Source organism: Ochotona curzoniae, unplaced genomic scaffold, assembly GCF_017591425.1.
Source record: "Ochotona curzoniae isolate NIBS_2020 unplaced genomic scaffold, NIBS_Ocur_1.0 contig_4514, whole genome shotgun sequence".
Lineage (NCBI taxonomy): Eukaryota > Metazoa > Chordata > Mammalia > Lagomorpha > Ochotonidae > Ochotona > Ochotona curzoniae.
In genome coordinates this window covers 2,636,533-2,659,040 of record NW_024466312.1, presented here as the reverse complement: position 1 = coordinate 2,659,040, position 22,508 = coordinate 2,636,533, and the positions used below count along the sequence as shown (strand labels likewise).

General features: G+C 43.6%; 1 protein-coding gene across 1 annotated transcript in view; it reads right to left on the bottom strand.

Moving 5' to 3' along the window:
• Positions 1 to 22,236, bottom strand: part of ATIC (5-aminoimidazole-4-carboxamide ribonucleotide formyltransferase/IMP cyclohydrolase) — a 28,073-nt gene extending 5,837 nt beyond the window's left edge. Inside the window, exons 1-12 of the mRNA XM_040986451.1 lie at positions 22,112 to 22,236; positions 21,687 to 21,813; positions 19,896 to 19,972; positions 18,787 to 18,853; positions 14,259 to 14,347; positions 12,792 to 12,943; positions 12,329 to 12,485; positions 9,987 to 10,112; positions 8,758 to 8,865; positions 7,746 to 7,831; positions 5,948 to 6,037; positions 2,633 to 2,761 (exon numbers count right to left, since the gene is read on the bottom strand). Of these exons, the coding sequence (XP_040842385.1) occupies positions 2,633 to 2,761; positions 5,948 to 6,037; positions 7,746 to 7,831; positions 8,758 to 8,865; positions 9,987 to 10,112; positions 12,329 to 12,485; positions 12,792 to 12,943; positions 14,259 to 14,347; positions 18,787 to 18,853; positions 19,896 to 19,972; positions 21,687 to 21,813; positions 22,112 to 22,130 (1,227 nt within the window). The 5' untranslated portion in view covers positions 22,131 to 22,236. The remainder of the gene's footprint in view (positions 1 to 2,632; positions 2,762 to 5,947; positions 6,038 to 7,745; positions 7,832 to 8,757; positions 8,866 to 9,986; positions 10,113 to 12,328; positions 12,486 to 12,791; positions 12,944 to 14,258; positions 14,348 to 18,786; positions 18,854 to 19,895; positions 19,973 to 21,686; positions 21,814 to 22,111) is intronic.
• Between the last annotated feature and the right edge of the window lie 272 nt (positions 22,237 to 22,508).

Here is a 22,508-nt window from a genome sequence, read left to right as displayed (position 1 = left end):
TTCCCCACAGACTAGAACCTGCACATGCATGGAGAAGGATTAAGATTTACAGGAAGGCAGAAGAAAGAAGCAGCCGTTCAGAGGAGGTGGGGGCGGCAGGGAAGTGAGCCTGGCTGTAGAAGGGCACCATGGGAATTCCATCTTGACTCTGGCTTTCATGGCGAACCTGTGGGTGAGGCACTTCACTACAGTTCTACAAGATGCTATCGTTAGAGAAAAGGAGGTTAAGGGCTCTTCAGGAAGTTTGGAAATTCCAGGGGAACTTACAATTTTTATTTTAAAAAAGGGATGAGCATAAGGGGTAAGACCACTGGCTACAAGAGCAGCATGCTATGAGGGCGCCAGTTTGAGACCTGCCTGCTCCACTTCTGATCCAGCTCCCCTCTAATGCACCTGGGAAAGCAGGAAGGACATTCTATTAGAAAGGTCTCTCTATATACATCCCTCTTCCTCAGTAATTGCCTTTCAAATAAATAAGCAATCTTTTAAAAATTAGAAGTTTTAAGGTCTAGCACGATAGATTAAGTCCTCGCCTTGAATGTGCCAGGATTCCATATGGGCGCCGGTTCTAATTCCAGCAGCCCTGCTTCCCATCCAGCTCCCTGCCTGTGGCCTGGGAAAGCAGTCGAGGACGGCCCAAAGCTTAGGGACCCTGCACCCACGTGGGAGACCCAGAAGAAGCTCCTGGCTTCGGATTGGCTCAGCTCCGGCCAATGTGGCTGCTTGGGGAATGAATCATCGGGTGGAGGATCTTCTTCTCTGATTCACCTCCTCTCCATATATCTGCCTTTCCAATAAAAATAAATAAAAACATTTGTAAAAAATTATAACCCTTAAAAAAGCTGGTAGCATTCAAGAATTTATTATTGTAAGATGTTACTAATGTAATGCCTGCTTTATATGCTATTTAAGTCACCAACTCTTAATTCGATAATCCTGATTACATAAAGGATTAGTAACGAACAAGGCTGGTATTCTGAGCGAAGGTGAAAGTGTATGCAAATTGCAAGGAATGGGGTGATGGAGTAAGAGGGAAAGAATCTAGGTCTACAAACACCCAGAAATAGTTAACACAAAGAAAATAGGATCCAAGCACCTTCATAAGCACACTCTTTCCTCCTGTTGGCTGTCTCGGGATGGAAATGGTTCTAGACCTAATTAAAGACTTTGGGGCTAGAATTTTAACAAAACCCATTCCAGAAGAAGTTCTACAGAAAGTAAAAAGAAAATGTCAGCCATCGCTCTCATCCCACAGTTTCAAATTTCTACTAAGAAAAATTTCAGTATGTTACTATTGCTACATATGTCTTACATGCTTATTTTCTTTAAGATATTAGTTTTCCAAAGACAAACATGGAAGAACAATTGTTAAATCAAAAAACCATCAAATCAAAAGATGTCTTAATCATCATCCCATTAAACATGAAGACTAATTTTGAACAATCTCTAAGTACTGGAGCTAGACTATAAACTGCAATTCTTCATTCCGCTTTTCTTATGTGAATGACAAGAGACCAATCCTGCTCCAGGAACAAATGCAAAACGAAAGCACAGAGCAAGCAGCACAGGAAACCGTGACAGGTCCCAGAGACAAAGAAGCCAGAGGAAATGCACCTGACAATCGAAACTCTTCCTCTGAAAGCCAAGAGGCAAACAAGCAAACACAACTTTAGAATGCCAAGCAGGACACTAAGGGATGAAAACGGAGTTCCACAAACATCCAAGAGGGACACTGGTCAACGGCCAGGGCTTCAGGAGAGCTGGCGTGCCCATAAACAGAGAAGCCCTCAAAACCTGAGACCAAAATGCAAACCAAGTCCATTTTCACCAGGATGGTAATGATCAGCTGCACCATAACTGCCCAGCAGAGGCACAACGCAACTCAAAAGGTAAGCCAACAGCATCCGGGCCTCAAGGTGTCTGCTGTTTCCCCAAACACCTGATGCGTAGCACTCAATCAAAAAAATCCCAGACAACGAAGCAATGCCTTCAAAGCATCAGAAAAACCTGTCAACTTCAGACTCAGCAGCTAAAATACCTTCAAAAAACCAAGTTTGTACATGTAAGTGTGCGGTGTGTCTTTTTAAAGGCTTATTTCAGCACATTTGCTTCCTTACAGTGTAGCTTGACAGTCACTTCAGTAGCGTGCCTTGTGTACTGAGATGAGAACCCAAACCCAAGAGTCTTCATTACTACCCTAGGATGACAAGAAGTACAAGCGGAAAAACTGCCATGCAAAGGCATTGATCACAACACAAAAAAACAAAGAAAAAAAGCTAACAACAACAACAACAAAACATTCATCAGAGGACTGAAAATAGAAGCAAGCTAAATATCCTTGGTACCGTATGGCCTTTCCAACAGTGGTGTGGGTGTACACTTCCTGTTACGGAAAACACCTGCAGGCTGCTGGATGGGAAGAAGCACAATTCTAGAAGACACGATCTTACTTACGTATAACTGAAGATGAGCATCACACACGTACAGAATATTCTAAGATGGTCTTTCACTATTTAAGCACTCAGGCTCACCTGACAACTTAATGTGCTAACCGTATGCATACCGACCACCTCTCAATACGGGCCTTCATCAATGTATCAACAAGCATTTACTTCAGATACTGTCCACCTACTTCTTTATTCTTGGTGACAACGTTGCTGAACAGTGATCTGTCAACGACACCATTATTTCTCTTCTGACTTAAACGAAGACCAAAGAGAGTTCGAACTTCATTTTCATCCGGTTTGTAAGATGCATCCATCTAAGATACAAATACAAAAAGCTAAAAGTTAATCAACAGCACTCAAGATAATTTTATTAATATGTACAATGTATTCATTAGAAATACTAGCTGTATTATTCTAACCTAAACATGTGTAAGATCAGTTTTATACGGGTATGATACAATGGCCATGCCCCATTATTTTGCTCCAAAATCTAAAAGTATTACAACCCTGTAGCGTTTTATACAATTTACAATTTATATATAGCATTAAAGCCAAATGATCCCATGAATCTTTGATTGCAGTAACTACAACTTATTAACTATGTATTCCTTCTATCTAGCAGACAAAATGGGTTTACTTAGGAGCAGACTGTGACCCAAAGATTCTATTTTAATTTCCCTTTGTTTTAAAAAATTTATTATGAAATAACAAAGCTAACAATTGAGTTTAAAAGTTAAATAAAAGATTTGTGGTCTGGCATCTTTACTGCAGAATTTATGGGTATAGCAAGTTCAGCTACTGCCTGCAATGCCAGCATCCCACAGGGATACAGAGTGAGTCTCAGCTGGAAAATCAGCAGAAGACGGTCCAAGTGCTTTGCCCCCTGCACCAAGGAGGAAGACCCAGGTAAAATTCCTGGCTCCTGGCTTTGGCATCGCCCATCCTTGGCTGTTGTGGATACTTGGGGTGTGAGTCAGTGGATAGAGGGTCCCTCCCTCTATGCCACTCCCCCTCTTTGAAAGGCAAAGTTACAGAGAGAAGAACCAACAGGCAGAAAGAGAGGGAGAGGAGGAGAGAGAAAATAGAGAGAGATCTTCCATCTGCTGGTTCACTTCCCAATGGCCCAAGTGGCTGGAGCTGAGGAAATCTGAAGCCAGGAGCTTCTTCCAAGTCTCCCACGTGGCTGAGGGCCCATGCACTTTCACCATTCTCTGCTGTTTTCCTTGCTTAAGCAGAGAGCTGGACCAAAGTGGAACATGAACTGGCACCTTTATGGGACACTGGCATTTCTATCACTTCATGGTGCTAGCCCATAAATAATCTTAAAAGAAAAAAAAATACCCAGAGAGAGAAGAGAGAAAGAACTCATGTCATTTATTGTTGTCTTTCAATCCCAAAGTTTGAACTGAAAAAAAATATAATATATATATATATATACATACATATAAATACATTAGGAAGTGGGGAATAATCTAAGGGTACTTCAGAAAGTCTGTGGAAAATTGATTTTTTTCCTCCTCTGGTGAAAAAAACTGAGATCAATGCAAGTTTTTTCAAATATGCATTTTCTATGGACTTTATGAAAATCCCTCAGGTGTGCAAGACACTCTACTTTTCTAAACATGGTACTATTTCTTCAATGACCAGTTAAATGAGCTGTGACTTACAGTGTTTCAATTATCTATAAGCAATTGCCCCTACATAGTCTTATAAAACTTCTAAAATTCCTAAGATCACTACGCTCTCCCATTGACTGATGTCAAAAGAAACTTGTCATTCGCATCATAAGCAGAGCCAGTGACTCTAAGATTCTGATTGTATCCATATGCAAACTAGGAACACTGTAAATGCAGATGAAGGGCTGAAGTCCATTCATGGGCTTCAACAGGGGCTGTCGCGTAAGGAAGAACACAAAATGGTGAGCTTGATTTTAAAGAAAATGTTTTTCACTGACAGCTGTGATAGGTACCTAACACCCTGAACAAAGACACTAGATAAACTGAAAAACACTGTGGCATGTTTTTCATGGGTAAACTTGCTGTCAAGCAGTTTTACAGAAAGACTAATCAGGGTTAGTGTTCCATTTCCCTCTTTCCTTGCAAAGCTGACATGCACTCTGTGGTGAATTATATGTTCGCTGCTCTATTACAATTAGGAATATATCTTTAATAATTTCATTACATGGAGTTGGGAGCTCAAATTTCTTGTGCACCAATACCAAGTGAGAATCAGCACTATGACTCTTTGCTTGCAATCGAGCTAACTCTTGGCTTTCTAAAGGCATAATCTTACTGTGGTATCTGTCATACAGGAACTCCCAGAAATCCTTCAGGATGGATAACGTGGCAGCCTGGGTCAAACCGCTACCGTGACACCAGCAACTCAACAATTTTACTAGAAAAATAGTCAAATACCATGAACAGAGCTCATTTAAAGTCAGTAAAAAGATGCATAAGTAGAAAAAATGCTTGTCCGGCATGCAGTTGGATGTTAGAACTGATAAGAAACCATTCTCATCTATCTAACTGTGAAGATGAAAAACTAAGAACGCATAGCTGGGGGCCAGCATCATGGCATACAAGGTTAAGTGGCCACCTGCAAACTGACATCCCCACAGGCACCAGTTCAAGTCCTGGCTGTTCCACTTTTGATCTAGCTATAGTACCTGCGAAAGCAGCAAAAGATGGCCCAAGACTTTCCTGGCCCCTGCACGCACAAGGGGCACCTAGACATTAGCCTGGACAAGCCTTTGCTGTTGCCACCATCTGGCTAAATGAACCAGCAGAAGATGGAAACTCTCTCTTTCTCTCTGTAACTCTTTCTCTAGCTATAACTTTGTCTTTCAGATGACTGAGTCTTCAAGAACAAAAAAGAAGCAAAATTAAACAGAAAAAAAAAAAACCCCAATCCTTGTAAAGGTGTTAGAAAATAGATGACACCCTTATAAATTCCTATCAAGACAGTAACTTTTTTGTATAACCTCTAAGAAAGGCAGTATCGAGCAAAACCACCAACACACTCCTAAGGTTTCTCTAGATCCTTCCTGGGAGGAGTGTACATGGTAGCTATCTAGAGTGGTGGCTGCCTAGGTAGGTTTAAGACACAATTTCCTCAATGGTGAGGTCAGGTGTATTTTTGTCAGCAAGAAGGCAGAAAAAGAAATGTAAATATTTACTGAATATGTAGAGATTATCTCAGGAAAGAGAAGTAAGAAATGTGAAATGTTAGTCATTTGAAAAACAGGGAAGAAAGCGGAGATTTTCTAATAAATAATACTTTGTGTCTTTTGAATAAGAATATAAATATCTATACATATATAAAACATCTTTAAAGTTTCCAAATCAAGGGTAAGAAAACAATCTTAACACTGAAGGGTTAACACAGCATTAAAGTTCAAAACTGTAAAGAGGAATAAATTAGAAATTTTCATGAAGCAAGTTAAACACAGAGAAAGAGACACAGAAGAACAAGTTAACATCATGAACACGAGTTAGACTAACCTGGAGAACGCAGTAACTCCCATTCTTCTTCTTAGACAGGATTTTCAAGGCTTCTTCCTCATACCCTGGGGCAACAATGCCATCAGACACCTGCAAATGCATTCAATATGAATCTCTTTCAGAAACTTGGAGCACATCTGAAAAAAATCTAGCAATAATCATCTGCCTTATACAACACAGCAGCATACTAATTTTTTGTTATTTTCTTTATTCTCTTATAGATAATACCTATGTCACTCTTGGAACACATTATAATTCGATCTTCAAAGGCAGTGTTCTCGAGGTGACCCCATCTCTTCCTGCCGTACTTGCAAACAAGGCAGGATTTGCTCTAACGTGTGCATCGCACTCTCCGCAGGGTGGCGCTCTATGCCCCAGGGGGCAGGTTCCAGGTCAGAACCCGGGAGTGTGTCTCAACAGCAAGACTGAGAGACTGCATGGAAGCGGAACATTATCTTGTATTTTATCTACAAATGCTGCAGCCTTGCTATATTCACAGGCAGGGCAGACCGGCTCCACCGTCACTAGGATGCAACTGTTAAAAGAAACCCAAAAGCACTCAAAAGTTAGACCCATGCCCCTTTGGCCTTGTTACCTAATATTTCCCTGTAAGCTTTTTTTCTTCTTAAAAATATTTATTTGTTCATCCCGGGAAAGGCAGATGTATAGAGAGAAGCAGACACAGAAAGCTCTTCTTTCCATCTCTGGTTCATCCCACAAATGATTGGAACAGCCAGAGCTGTGCTGATCAAAGCCAGGAGCCTGGAGCTTCTTCCAGGGCTCCCATATGGGAGCAGGGTCCCAAGGCTTTGGGTCCTAACTGCTTTCCTAGGACATAAGCAGGGAGCTGGACGGAAAGTGGAGCAGAGATGTTGGTACTCGCAAGGCTGAGGATTAGCCACCAAGCCATCTCTCCAGTCCCCAAGCTTTTTTTCTTTTCTTTCTGTCTCCTTACCACCTTTATGGAGTGTTTTAATGATTTTCAACTGATGAGGCTTAGTTTACATTTTTTCCTACTCTATGGTCCTTTTCCTTACAGACATAGGACTTTTACACACTGTCACAACACTGTCCAAGATAGCAACTTCTGATCTTTGCTAATAGTAACTTTGCATTAAAAGAAAAGCTAGAATACTTAAAAGAATTATATAGATTTTAGAAAGTTAAAAGAAAATACAGAATTTTAAGATAATATAAATTGGGGGCCCAGTGCTGTGGTCTAGCGGCTAAAGTCCTAACCTTGAAAGCACCGGGATCCAATATGGGCACTGGTTCTAATCCCAGCAGCTCCACTTCCCATCCAGCTCCCTGCCTGTGGCCTGGGAAAGTCAAGGATGGCCCAAAGCTTTGAGACCCTGCACACACGGGAGACATAGACAAAGTTCCTGGCTCCTGGCTTCGGATCGGCGTAGCACTGGCTGATGTGGTCACTTGGGGAGTGAATCATCGGACTGAAGATCTTCCTCTCTGTCTCTCCTCCAACTTTGTAATGAAAATAAAATAAATCTTTAAAATACATACATACATATATATATATATAAATTCTCCACAAACTTCTTGAATCCCCACAATATATATGAAAATCAACCTAGCAGCCACATATCCATTTGAAACAACCCTTTAAATCTCAAAATTAACAGTAGCTCAAAATTACATGTTCCATGTAAAATGTGAATATTCTAAACAAGAACCTGGACTAATTTACACATGTTACAAATACATGTATATCATGGGTATAGTTTTAGTGAACATGATAAACAAGTGAGATTTCCTCAATTATATAAGAAAGCTCACTAACCTCTCTGGAGATAATTTTTGCAGTTGGGACATCACAAACATCAGACAGTGCAATAAAATCACCAAATGAAGACATCCTGTCAGCCCCTAGAAATGAACAGTAACACAAGGTAAATAATCCTATAGCAAAAATGTTTTTAAAAGTCCCCATGCAATCAGATCGAATCCCTTCCTCCAAAGCTAACCGCATCGTTTATGTAAGAGTGAGACAACAGGCCGCAAGTCATTGGCCTGGACAGGAGGAAGGCACCCTCAGCCTCAGCTTTCACAGCAGCCTTCAGCCGACTGTCTCTGAAGGACCTTTGGACAGCTTGGATTAAGTTCTGCAATCATACGGTTCCTACTCCAACTATTCATAATTTTGCACATGTGGTTCAAAATCAACCACTAATGACGCATAAACAAGGTAAGTGATGTTGTTTCAACCAAAGTATGACAAACTTTGGTTGAAGTGACAGGATGGGTTCAACCTGAGGGCCATTCTTCCCTGACCCCTTCACCCAAGGTTATCTATTAAACATAACGTATTATTTAAAACTAACTTCAACTAATAATCATTTGTCAAAATATCAATAGCAAATATAATTAACACAAACTGACTAGGCTTACATATCACAAAATTAACTCATATAATAATTTAAAATCAATTTTTAAGATATGTGGTATCTATGTCAAAAATTATTCATTGAACATATTACATAAATATAGAACTAAATAACCTGCTGCTTAATATTATACTAGTGGTCATATCAAGCAGTGTAAATACCTTCAGCAGCCTAATTTGAAGCAACATGCACAAAATTGTGTTTCCTTTTACTATACTGAAATATTAACATAGACTTTTGTAAACAAAATATGCTAGAATTTATTCATATAACACTTATCAAATAGTAATTAAACACAGACTACAAGTAACTTGAAACCTTGTAATGAAATAATGAGTAGTACTATCTTCTACACTAGGTAAAACATTGCTTTTCCTTTCACCCAGGACAAAGCCCCCTTCATCTGACCTCTTGCTCTGGCGTATGCGGTTGCCACAGCTGTGAGGGTCTGATAGAGATCGTGGACCATGCAGACTCTGGCCTCATCTTCACTCAGCGGAATTCCCACCGCGGCACCTGGTCAATGCAGAACACCATTAAGTAAACAATAAACCCTAAATCGCAAGTTATGTTCTACTGTCATTCCTGAGTCAAGACTACATTTGCTTTGTAGCATCTACACTATGTAACATATTTGCTAATATCTGTGCCAAACTGAAACCTACTGAACCAGATCATTAAACACCAAAAGTCAGGTGGGTAGGAGGCAGCGGAGTCGGTCGGACGGTCTGTGGCAGGCAGAAGCTGCTTCACTTCACTCCTGCCACGAGTTCGACTCGACTTCACATGGCTCGCATGTCCTCTCTGCTGCCGCTGCCATTACGTGCAGTAAGTATTGAGAACCATGTGTCTGGTGGAGAGCAGATCCAGCGACACCAATAACTCAGGTGTGCAACTAAAGACTAAACCGAGGCAAGAAAGTATCATCTAATGGCTATAAACAGTTATAGGTAAATATAAAAATAATAACTTCCAGGGGGCTGTTGCCTAGCAGAACAGCACTCCATATAGGCAGTGGTTTGTCCTGGCAACTCCACTTCCAGTCCAGTTCCCTGCTATTGCGCATGGGAGAAAGTCCAATCTACATGGATCACTGTATCCGTGTTGCCGACCCGTAAGAAGCTGCTGGTTCCCAGCTCCGAACCAGCCCAGTTCCAGGTATATGCGCCATTTGGGATGTTGAACCAGCAGATGCAAGATCTCTGTCTCTCCTTCTCCTTCAACTCTGCTTTTCCAATAACTACATCTTAAAATAAATAAACAAAAATTGCTTCTTTATGTTTATTTGGTTACATCTTTAACCATGAAAAATACTCATTCACCTCAAGTTACTTCACTATTTTTTAACTTTCATGTTTCCACTACAAAAAAACAAAACCAAAACAAAACAAATAACACCCCCTCAAAAAAAAAAAAAACCCAAAAACCCACAACCTTACTGCCTGGTCATCTGTCTCAGGTTTGTACTACCAAACTATCACAATTTTTATTGCTAAATGATGACACTGTCATCAGTAGATTCCATTAAAATGGCTTTGAACATCACAGAATGACTATACTGACATTAGAACTTGTCAATATTAAAAATTTAAACAGAAATGTAATCAGACATTCCGGGGCATCCTAGGAGCAATTACCTGCGGGGCTGACATGTTTGAAAGAGGCAGCAGCTGGAATGCCTAACGCATCTTTGAGTTCCTTCACTAGCTGCCAGGCATTCAAAGCATCGCACAAGTTTATGAACCCAGGAGCTCCATTGAGAACTACACAGAAAAATACACACATTAGTGAGCAAGGGCAGTAAGACAGATAATAGACATTCCTTCCCACACAAACGCATCTATCAAGGCGACACCAATGTTTCAAGAGCTACTGAGGCATATAACCACACACCAACATGACAATAATGGAGCATTTCAGAACTATCCAAACCACTTGGACAGAACCCTTGGAATCTGCACACACTGAGACTCTGGGTTAATATTAGGTGGTGGTTCCTCATCCCTGGTGCTGGGTTGTGTGGAAAGTCACGAGTGGTTTCTCCCTTTGTCTCTCCTCTTCCACCAGAAAAAAAGCAAGAAGAAATAGCAAATTTGAAAACAATGAATATACCCAATTTTCCCTAAACCTCGATCCTTTCCACCCTGATCAACCATGGAATCATCATTAAAACAACAAAATAAAAAAGAAAATAGCGAATGTTAATCCCCATAATGAAACAATGCAAAGAGAAAAATTCCTAGTAAAGGTGCAAAGAAAACCCAAAGCAAACAGGGATATGTATGTAAAATGACAGGGCTAAGTCCTTACTTTCAGTAAGCTGAAATGCAAATGGCCTAAACTCTCCAGTCAAGACACGGACTGGCTGACTGGATTAAAAACAAGACCCATCTATTTGTTGCCTACTAGAAATAAACCTCACCGATAGACAAACATGCCCACGGACTGCAAAGTGAAAGGGCGGAACAAGATATTCCAGGGCAACGGTTACCAGAATTTGGGGCAAGAAAGGTGGAGGGACAGACAGGAAAGGGACACTAGGTTATAGTAAGATACAAGAAAGAAGTTCTGGTGTTCTATTGCAAAGCAGGATGCCTAGTAATAATGCTGACGTAGCATTTCAGTTAAAAACAAAAGGTTCTAGTAGAAATTTGTGCTGAGTTAGGTTTCCAGTTATTTGTTTCATAAATATTTAGGAAACATGCCCAAGTAACAGTATAAGTACTGTGGACCAGGCAATTGTCAAAAACAGCCCCCACGCTAATGGAGGGAGACCCTGAAACTCACGCATGCAGGAGAGCTGGGGGATGTGCCCAGTGTGACAGGAGCTACTTTCGCCTGCAACTTGACAGGCAGAGAGAATTCTGGGTGGAGGGAGCAAAGGCTCAGACTGCAAGAAGGCTGGGTCTGCAAGCTGCATGGGAAGAAGTTGCTGGGGAAAAGGGGCAACCAGAGGCCAAAGGGGAAGCCGCTCAGAGTCCAGCAGGGTGGGCAGGAGGGAAAGTCACTGCCTGGTTGTAAGCAGGGGGCATCATCACCTCATGTCCATGATAAAGATTACTGCTTATCCACTGCATTGTGAAGAGTAAGAATGCAGAAAACAGACTGGGGAGAACAGGGGTGTCTCAGAGGCCTGGGAAGTGCCATCTGAGCGGGAGGAAACCGGATCATCGGGACCCATGGAATGAAGACGGAAAAAAGCTCAAATTCTCCTCTAACCTCCTGCCCTGCTCCCCTCCCCTCTTCTGTCCCTCAGCCAGACTGGATGCCCCTTCCCATCACCAAAAGCATTCAGCCTGGATGCCCTGGACTTGCCTTCCCTGCGTGTAAAGGAAGCTGTCCTGGCTGATTTGAGGCCAGCCCCCCTGGCAGGACCTGGGCATCCAAGGCCTTCACACTGCCACTCTCTCCTGGCCCTGCCCCATTCTTTCTTCTTCCAGGAGGTATACTCAGCTAGCCTTAGGAACTAAAGGGGGGGCACACAATAAACAACCCTCTCTAGCCAAAGAATTACCTGAACCTGCATCATTTCTTCACTTCACACTTCCATTCCAGATCCATCCTTCCAAGGAAACAGCTTGTCACTAGAGTCTAAAGGCAATACTCCCCTTTCGCTGGGTTGCCCTTGTTGGTTCTCACATTGCTCTACTTTCAAAGTGGCAAGTCCTCTACACCTTGGTCTGGGAAGCCTTTCTAGGAAGCCTAGGCTGTCCCATCCTGTCCCATTGTCTTCAAAAGCATCTGTATGCCAAGGACATTCCAGTAAGGCACCGCCAACTTGACTTTGGCCCAGAATTCCAGCTGACCTCGACAAGCCCACGGGCAGCTCAGACCTCAGACAGATCTAAGGGCTGTCACATAACCTACACTTCCCAAAAGTGAACCACATCAGACACAACAAGGCTAAAATACACCTGGAAAGAGCACTACACAGAAGAACCCAGACACAGTAGAGCTCCGGACACAACACAGGACTCACCAGTGAGGGGCAGCTTAGGCCTCAGTGTGTAGAGCTGGGCAGGAGTCTGATGAGGGTTCATCCCATACCTCAGGGGCATCTGCGATATGCCTTTGCTGTACTGTTTCCGGAAGTAATCGGAAATGGCTTCATCATACTGTGCTGTATGAGTGAATGCCTACAAAAGGTTAAGTTTTGTGAGATAAGGCTAGACCGTGGGACAAGGCCATGTCAGGTACCAAGCAAACTACAGGGGACACGCACACACACACGTACAACATCCTGTGGCAATGGATGACAAACTGCATCTTTCCAATTCTCTTGTCTTCTTTTTGACAGAATTCCTACATATTATCTCTCAACTCCAAGCAGAGCTTTGGCAAAAGAAACAAAACAAAACTGGAAAGAACTGAGTACTGCTTGGTTTGGCCAAGAGCTGAGTAGATTGGCGTTTGCTTTGATGCGTGACGGACTTCCATCCTACCTTCAGGGCAAGCTGGCGTCGGGTCTCCAGGGAGGTGTCCTTACTGTCGGAGGCCTGCATCTCCGTGGACACCACCGCATAGTCCTCTGGCTCACACACCACTGTCACTCGGGCGTGGTTCTTCGCTGCAGCTCTCAGCAGGGTCACTCCACCTTCCAAGAACAAACGATGGGGATGGCATCGTTGCACGCCTGGCACAGCCACCGCTTAGGAGTTCGGCACCCCACATGGGCACCACTTCCCCCCCAGCTCCCTGCTAATGGCATGGAAAATGCAGCAGTGGATGGCCCAAAGATCTGGCCCTTGTCACCCACATCAGAGATGCTGCTAAGAAAAGGTCTTGGCTGCTGACTTGAGCCTCAGCCAGTCCTAGCGGTTGGGGCAAACTAGGGAGTGAAATGGCAGATGGGCAGATGTCCCTGTGTCTGTTTCTCACTCTGTAATTCTAAATTTCAAATAAATAACTATTTTTATTTTGAAAAGAACAACATATCCACTTTCATCAGTTTATGAACTTTTTTCAATCTTAGCATATTTCTACTGCAATGATTTTTTACTATAAATTTTAACAGGCAAACAGATTAACGAGGAGAGACCTCCCACCTGCCATTTTATTCCCCAAAAATCTAGAAGAGCACTGTGTGGGCCAAGTGGAAGCCAGGAGCCGAACCCTCAATCCCAGAGAATTCTGAGCTATCGCCTCGAGCAGACCTACCACCAAAATGGCACAATAATGAGGTTCCAATAAAACTACTTGAACTAAACCTGCGCGTTTGCAGGAGGAACATTAGCAGAAAGTAGAATGAATTCAGGAGTAGAACTGGGACTTGAATATGCAATGCACAGATACCAATAAATAAGCTTAATTGCTATACCGCACTTGTCTTCACTTTATTCTTTAAGAAATATGAAGAAAGGGTCTGGCGCAGCAGCCTAGTGGCAAAAGTCCTCCCGTTGAACATGCCGGGATCTCATATGGGTGCTGGTTCTAATCCTGGCAGCCCCGCTTCCCATCCAGCTCCCTGCTTGTGGCCTGGGAAAGCAGCTGAGGACAGCTCAAGGCCTTTGGGCCCTGTGCCCACATGGGATACCCAGAGGCTCCTGGCTTTAGATCAGCGCAGCTCTGTCCATTGTCGTCACCTGGGGAATGAATCATCGGACAGAGGATCTTCCTCTTTGTCTCTCCTCCTCTCTGTATATCTGACTTTACAACAAAAAATAAGTAAATAATTTAAAAATGGAATTTCTTATTTTAAAATAATCCAGATTTTCTTTAAAAAAATCAATCTTAAAAAAATACAACGAAAAACAAAATACAAAAAAACAGATGGGTCTCAGCATATACAAACAGAAAACAGTTTATAAGACACAAAATTAGTCATCATAGAACGCAATCAGTAATAAAAATCAAAATGAAACCTTAAAACTGTCAGTACGCCTTCCTCCCTCACTGCCCGAGTCACTCACCAATATCGATCTGCTCCACGGCCTCCTCCACCGTCACCTCCGGGGACGCCACGGTCTGCACAAACGGGTACAGGTTGCAGGCAACGACTCTAGGACAAAGAGGGGGGCAGCCGTCACTACAGCTCGGCTTGCAGAGCTTCCGGCTCAGGAGGAAAAACTGAGCACAATCAATGTGACCGGAACCCACAGGGATCCACGGTGTTCAACGTGAGCCTGGCATTTTAGAATTCTAAAAAACCGTGTTCAGTCAGGATGTCCTTCCGCTGCGGGAGGCAGTCATTTTAGCCAGCAGGTGTTCAGCCTGTGGATACCTATTACTCCCTCTGAACGAGGCTGCACTGCTGCCCACGCAACCCTGGCTTCCACCCACTACTTTCATGCCATCAGCTTTTTTTTTATCTTTTTCTTTTTAAGATTTATTTATTTTTATTGGAAAGGCAGATATACAGAGAGGAGAGACAGAGAAGAAGATCTTCCGTCTGATGGTTCACACCCTAAGCGGCTGCAAAGGCTGGAGCTGAGCTGATCCGAAGCCAGGAGCGTCTTCCAGGTATCCCACACAGGTGCAGGGTCCCAAGGCCTTGGGCCATCCTTGACTGCTTTCCCAGGCCACAAGCAGGGAGCTGGATGGAAAGTGGGGCAGCCGGGATTAGAACCGGCACCCATATGAGATCCCAGCGTGTTCAAGGCGAGGACCTTAACCACTAGGCTATCATGCCAAGCCCATCAACTTTTTTGTTTAAATTGGCAGGCAACTATAGCTTACAAAACTGCATAAACGGAAGCTGGTAGCTAAAAGACCCCACACAAAAGTTAACAAAATAGCTAGGTAAAGAAACATTACATTGATTTGACCATTGTGCATTATATACACAATTGAAACATCACACTTTATCCCATAATTATTAAGCTCCAATAAACTTGTTCTTTAGGCCTGGCATGGTGGCCTAGGAGCTAAAGTCCTCACCTTGCACATGCCAGGATCCCATATGGGCACCAGTTTTAATCCTGGCCACCATGCTTCCCATCCAACTCCCCTCCCTGTTTGCAAGCTGGGAAAGCAGTGGAAGATGGCCCAAAGCCTTCAGACCTGCACGGGTGGGGGCACCACAGAAGAGGCTCTTGGCTCCTGGCTTCTGATAGGTTTAGCTCCAGCCATTGTGGCTACTTGGGGAGTGAATCAAAGGACGGAAGATCTTTCTCTTTCTTCCTCTCTTTATATCCACTTTTCCAATAAAGATAAATTAATTTTAAAAATAAATAAATAAATAAATAAATAAATAAACCCTTTTCTCCAAAAAATGTTTTGAGACGGAAATGCTAACTAACCTGATTTGATCAGCATTCATTAACTACATGCATTAAATTATTACACTGCGCCCCAGAAACATGCACAACTTAATGCTTCAAAGCTCCGAGAAAGCAATGTAAAAATAGTATTTATTTAAAGCGTAAAAGACGATATTTAGAGACAATAAAATTTCTTATTTGGCCTTCAGAGATGGTCAAAAACTAACAGAACCACCAAAGGAATGATTTAAAACACAGGATGAACCCAAAATTTACAACTAAGTTGAGTTTCAAGTCTAAAACAGCACAAGTGATTGGATCTGTGTACGAGCGATCTTGGGCCAAACAGGCTGAACTGGAGAAATTTCAGACAGGAAAACAAGAGCAGGAGGCAATATTTCCTGGTCCCCTCCGTCGGGCCTAGGCTGATAGCAAAAGCAGGCAAATGTCCCTAAAGAACTACAGCCCAGGAGCTGTCAAGTTCAGCAGGAAACAGAATCCAGGACAACATGTCATAACACAGGCCAGGTATGACTTATTCCAGTAATGCAAGGTTGGCTTAATATCTAAAATTCAATTAAGGACAAAAACCATTTCACAAAATTCAATGCCTACTTAGATAAAAATAAAAGGCAATAAATGAGAAAACAGAACATTCTCAACATGATGAGATTCAGGAAAAATCTCCATCAAAATATCACCTTTCCACATGAAAGACTAACTTTCTCCTTAAGATTAGAAAGGAGACAAAGTTAGCCACTTGTTACTAACTGGAATATCTATCCTGACTCACACTCACCACTCCTTTTGAGGATTGTACTAGAGGCTCCAGCCAAGGCAAATAGCAACCAAAGGAAATAAATGACACCAGGATTATAAGAAAAGGTGAAGTTAATTCTATATGCAGGTGACATAACCTTGAACTAGAAAATCCTAAGTCTGGGCCTGGTGCAGTAGCCTACTGGCTAAAGTCCTTATCTTGCATGCACCAGGATCCCATATAGGCACTGGTTCTAGTCCCAGCTGCTCACTGTGGGATGTCAGAACATTCTCTCATTGATTTTTCCCTCCAAGGCTTTGTCTCCTGAGTGCACTGAGTTAGAACAAACTGCATGCCTCATAATCCCTACTGACCTTGCTACCTAGATAGCAATTAATAAATAATCTATTTGGCTGTAGTTCCTTTTCAATGGATTAGTCAAAAAAGGTTAGCTATTATTTTTGTTATGCAGTATTATATTTGTTACGTAGTATGAATGTTGGCAAAAAAAAAAAAAAGAAATTTCACTTACTGAGATGAGATAAATACTATAGACTTAGAAATCCTTTGAGAGCAATTTCTGACCAAAGACTTAAAAAATTTCATTTAGGAAATGAAATTTGGCCTGGTGCGACAGCCTAATGCCTAAAGTCCTCGCCTTGAACGCACCAGGATCCCCAATAGGTGGTGGTTCTAATCCCAGCAGCCCCACTTCCCTTCCAGCTCCCTACTTGTGGCCTGGGAAAGCAGCCGAGGACGGCCCAAAGCCTTGGGACCCTGCACCCACGTGGGAGACCTGGAAGAAGTTCTTGGCTCCTGGCTTCGGATCAGCTCAGCTCCAGCCGTTGTGGCCACTTGCGGAGGGAACCAGCGGATGGATGATTTTTTTGTATCTCCTTCACTGTACTATAAATGACTTTCCAATAAAAATAAATAAATCTTTTAAAAAATGCTAAGGAATCTGCCAAAAACATTATCAAAAATACCCATTCATGCTAATAAATGTGTTCAGCAAGGAAGCAGGACATACAATCAATATGTAACAATCAATGGCACTAATAATATGCATTGCCAATATTTGATAATCAGAAAGTTAAATTTTTAAAAAATCCTACATGATAGTACCCAAAGTAGCAGAATGTTTAAGAATTTAACAAAAATCCAAGACCCATATACTAAAGGTACTAAAGCTGTCCGTTTCCATTTTGGTGCGTGAGGAGACACTGTGAAGGTATCCCCAAATGACTTATAGATACAGCACTAGTTCTAGCTAAAATTCTTTTCCACAGAAACAGACAGAGCTTAAAAAGTAAGAGGAAATGCAAAGGGTCCTGAATGAAAACAGTCTTGGCTAAGAAAAGCAAAGTTGGAGGACTCAACGTCCCAATTTCCAAACCAACTACTACAAACTTAAAAATGCATCAGAGTAAGCAATAAAATTAAGTTGAACACTTAAGTGGCGGTTAAAGATCATCATCAGGAAAGAAAAAGCAAAATCCACAAATTAGGAGAAATATACTTACAACTCAATAATAAAAAGACAACTAGAAAATGGGTCAAACAAATACTTCCTCCAAAGAAAATACACAAATAACCACAAGCTGAAGCAAAGATGCCCAACATCAGCAGGAAACAAACCAACACCAATGTGAGATACTGCTTCATAGCAGTCAGGATGGCTAGTCTAAAAGCAGAAAGCACATAAGGAAGGTTCTGGAAGGCAGAAGAGCTGAGGGAGCAGACACGACACCCTCCACTCCCACTGTGCCCCATACCTTGCCCTATACACTTCTTCATTTGTACCCATTTGCGATATTCTTGTTACTGAGCCAGTTATCTGGGAGTTATCCGAGAGCATGCAAGCGATGTCAGACAGGGGACGGTCCCGGGAGCCTGTAGGATTGGACACTACCTCCCAGCAGACAGCGTCTACTGTGCACCAGCATAGAGAAGAGCCAGCCCGAGGGGCTGCACGAGTGACCGTTCACGGGCTGTGTAGGAATCACCTTGGCACCTGCTCTCAGCAGCCGTCCGTGCTGCATGTACAGCACAAGCAATGCGCCATCTTAGGCTGTGCTGTGCTAGTATATCAACAATATATCAAAACTTCATTCTTTACTTCCTACAAAAGCAGAAGTTATTTTAGTGGAAGTTAGGGATTCTGTAATGTAAAATGGGCAAAAGAAAAATATTTACACCTGTACATGTTTATATACCACACAGAACACACTCAATAAAGGATTACAGTGACTAAAAAATAAAGAAGGTGTGGGGGAAGGACACGAGGGTTGATGCATTGTATTGAAAGTTCAACTTCAGTTCCTGACTCCTGGCTCCGGATCGGCACAGCACCGGCCATTGCACTCACTTGGGGAGTGAATCATCAGACGGAAGATCTTGCTCTTTGTATATCTGATTTTGTAATGAAAATAAATAAATCTTTAATTTAAAAAAAAAAGTTCAATTTCAAATTTTTACCTTATCAGGTTGAAATCAAGTCTGGCCATATCAGCATTGTCTTCTGGGATATCACGAGCCAGGATTCCTAGTTTAATAAAAACAAAAGTGGGAGCTTCAAAAAATAGTCTTCTTTCAATGCAGTCCTGTAAGTCAACTTAAACTCTTCGATTATTTTTAAGGAATACCAGATGCACACTTCAGAGGTTATCAAACAAGAAAATTATGATTTGCAGATATATTTAAACCTTTTCATTAATACTAGATTTTCCCTTCTTGAGCGAAATCAAAAAGTAAAAAAAAAAAAATACAAACTTAAAGGTCACTCCATTTCAAACTATGTGTTGCTATAACTCCATTATTTCTTTGATGAATAGTTCAGTCATTTGCTAAATTGCATTGCATTGAAAAAAGCAAGTTAGAAATACATTTTTTTCTGGTCTTTTTTTGGTTCATATACAATTTACTGTCTCAGCTTAATGAGCAAACGTTAAGTGCTAGGAAAAATACTCTAGTAACACTGTGATGCATGAATCTAAGTTTGGTTTTTTAAAAATATACATAACTGATTTATTTGAAAGAGAGACAAGCATATCTTCCACCCACTGGCTCACTCCCCAAATGGCTGCGACGGCTGGGACTGGACCAGGCTACCGTCAGCAGGCAGGAGCTTCCCCAGGCTTCCCACACGGTAGCTGCAGCCCTGAACTTGGCCATCCTCTGCTTTCTCAGGTGCATTAGCAGGGAGTTGGATCCTAAGTGCAGCAGTCAGGACACAAGCTGGTGTCCATAAATGATGCCAGCATCGGACCCTTCAATCATTCAAAAGCCCTTTTCATGCCATAGATTCCCAATGTTTCACTAACTCCAGCCGGAAATCTCACCCTCTGAATTAGTTACCATGCAGAACTAAACAGCTAGCAGAAGGAAACGATCAGAATCATCTTGTAGTGAGGGAAGGCTCTACTGGACCACAACACGTGATGGCAAACATGACAATACCAGTGCCACCTTACAAGCCAATGCGATTTTGAGGTGAAGATCTGTCTTTTTGCTCCTTTATAACACGGTTGCCCTACACGCGCCTGAGGACCATGGACGGTGTCACACGGAAAGCAGCCACCACTTACCAGCATGTACTGCAGGATGCAAGGTCTTCACACGCCCTCCCAGCATCTCAGGAAACCCTGTCAGCTCGGAGACATCCCTGAAAAAGAGGCGAACAGGACATGGCCACTGGCTCGGTCAGCGGCCATTTCACACTGTGAAAGCGCTTATCTAAATCTACTGTTCTCATTTCAAGATTTTTTGCAGAGTCAGACAGACAAAACATGATCCTAATTACTTGTCTTTCACTGTAGTTCCTGTCTTACTTTAAAAAAAAAAAGTCATCCAGCATAGGTTCTAACGGATGTCTCATTGGGGAGAATCACCAATGAACTCGTATTACAAATCATGCTAATTAATAAACACAAATGAGAACTTCACAATACATTAACAAAAAGTATTTAAATCCTTCCTGCAGATGCAGACCAAAGCAGAAACAAAGAACTTCATTCCGTGACTTAAAAATTTCAACGCAGCAAACTCCAGCAAAAGGTTACAGAACTTCCCGGGCAGACTCCAGTGAGTGCTAACAGCTCGGTCCTGGCCTGGGCCAAGGACACACACACACAGCTCTAACAGCAGCTGACAAACTGGCTTCAGACTCACAACTGCCCTTCCTCTAATTCAGGAACCACAATCAAGTTCTTCCAGCTAAGAATCATGTAAGACTTGAAGAAGGCAAATTTATTCTCAGAGTTAAATATCTGGGGTGCATCAAAAAGGGAGGTACTCCCCTGCACCCGAGCACTTGGATGCAAGGGCTGGACTCTTCAGAAACAATTTTCTATGTTCACAGTTGTACACTCATCAGTTTAACTCGGAAGGCAAAAGTTAAGGTCCTAGGATAAGGCCTTCCTTCGGCTTCCCAATAGCCATGTGAATGTGGACAGGTTACTAAACTTTTTTTTTTCTGCCTCAGTTTCCTTATCTAGCAGGTGTGAGGCCCACAAGCATTCACTCAATTGTGTTGCCTAACAATTGGGACCCATTACCCCAGCTGCGCAGGTTCAGGCAATTGCATCTTTGGGCAAACATCATGGAGTAGGGCTTAGACAAACTCAGATGGTATAACCCACCACAAGCCCCGGTGGTGCTGGATCTGTCATATACACACTTGTGGTTGTCTCATTGGAAGTATGAAACACCCCTCTAAGTTGTTGAAGGTCCATCCAGTGGACTTGGCTGTGCTGGGCAGAACGCAACAGGTAGATTTCCCACAGGGCCACGAAGGCAGGCAGAGGTCTGAGCCGCTTATAGCATGTATGACACGTGAGGCTGCCCTTCCTTGAACTCCGCCTGCTGGAGTTCCGGGGTTTGTTTCACACTGTGTCTTTCTGTGGAGTTACTCCTGCCAAGCTGAGTCCCTCTGAGATGAGGAAGAATTCCTCACTCACTCTCTCACCAGGCCTTCCCACCTCCAGGCCAGGCCTGCCAGCGGGGGGCCCTGGACCAATGCCTGGCACCTTCCAGGGGTTCCGGGGATTCTACGCAGGACAGACAGATCTGAATCCTCACGTCTTAGTACTCCTCAACACTCAGTGAGGACCGATCGCATGAGCAGTGTGGATTCATTAGAGGAAGTAGTTGGGACAGCAGGAAGGTTCTGACTCCGATGCTAAATTCTTGCAGTCGGTCGTGGCGCAGAAGTCGCCAACTCCCCGGCCCGATCTCGCTCCTCCACTGAGTGTGGCCCTCATGGCATCATTGGCAGGTTAAGGCATTTTCTTCCCAGTGCCTGGGCCCCCTCCTAGGGTTCACGTGATCGCCCCACTCCTCGTGCCTGGACCTAACTTCCACACTAAGTCGGGCCTTACCTGACCGCCAGACCAGCATCCCTAAGAGTTTTCGCAGTCCCTCCAGAGGCGACGAGATTCAAGCCAAAAGAAGCCAAGTTTCTGGCAAAATCCACGAGACCGGTTTTGTCCGAGACACTCAAGACGGCTGAAAGAGAAGACATTTTTTTTTTTTTTTCTCATTACACGCCATGTATTTGCAACTGAAGTCTCCAAGGCCTTGGTTGGGGTCTGGGGAGCAGCAGGCAGCTCCCGGGTCATGGTGCAAAGGCCCAGCCCCGGAGCCCGCTCAGGATCGCCCAGCGAGCCCCTCCAGGGGCCAGCCACCCGCTCCGTGCGACCCCTGGGTCGCCAGGCCGCGCAGCTGGGGCCCGCCGCCGCCATTGCGGGACAGGGGACGGCGGAGGGAAGGACGGGCGGGGAGCCCCGCTCGGCCAGAGCCTCACCTAGCTGGCCGGGAGCCATGGCTGCAGACGCGGGGTCCGGAGGGAGAGGGAGCCCGAAGCAGCAGCGGCGAGGCCACGTGCGGAGAGCCGAGGAGGCGCGGCCGCCACCGTCCCCTTCAGGAAGCGGGCTGGGCCAGGCGATCACCTGACACGTCACATGACCCGGCGGCCCGGCGACTCCCCGCCCCGCCCCGCTGCGTTTCCGAAAGTGAAATAGGAGCCTTGGGGCTGCAGGGAAAAGGATTAGGGGTCGCTCCAGCTGGCGTCCCGGGGCTGGGAATCGGAGCCAGACGGGATTCCAGCCCGACGGGATTCCCTCCGGCTACCGGGAGCCAGCCAAGTGCCCTGCCCGAAAGAGGAATCTGGAGAAAACACCTGCTCCCGGGGCTGGAACCTG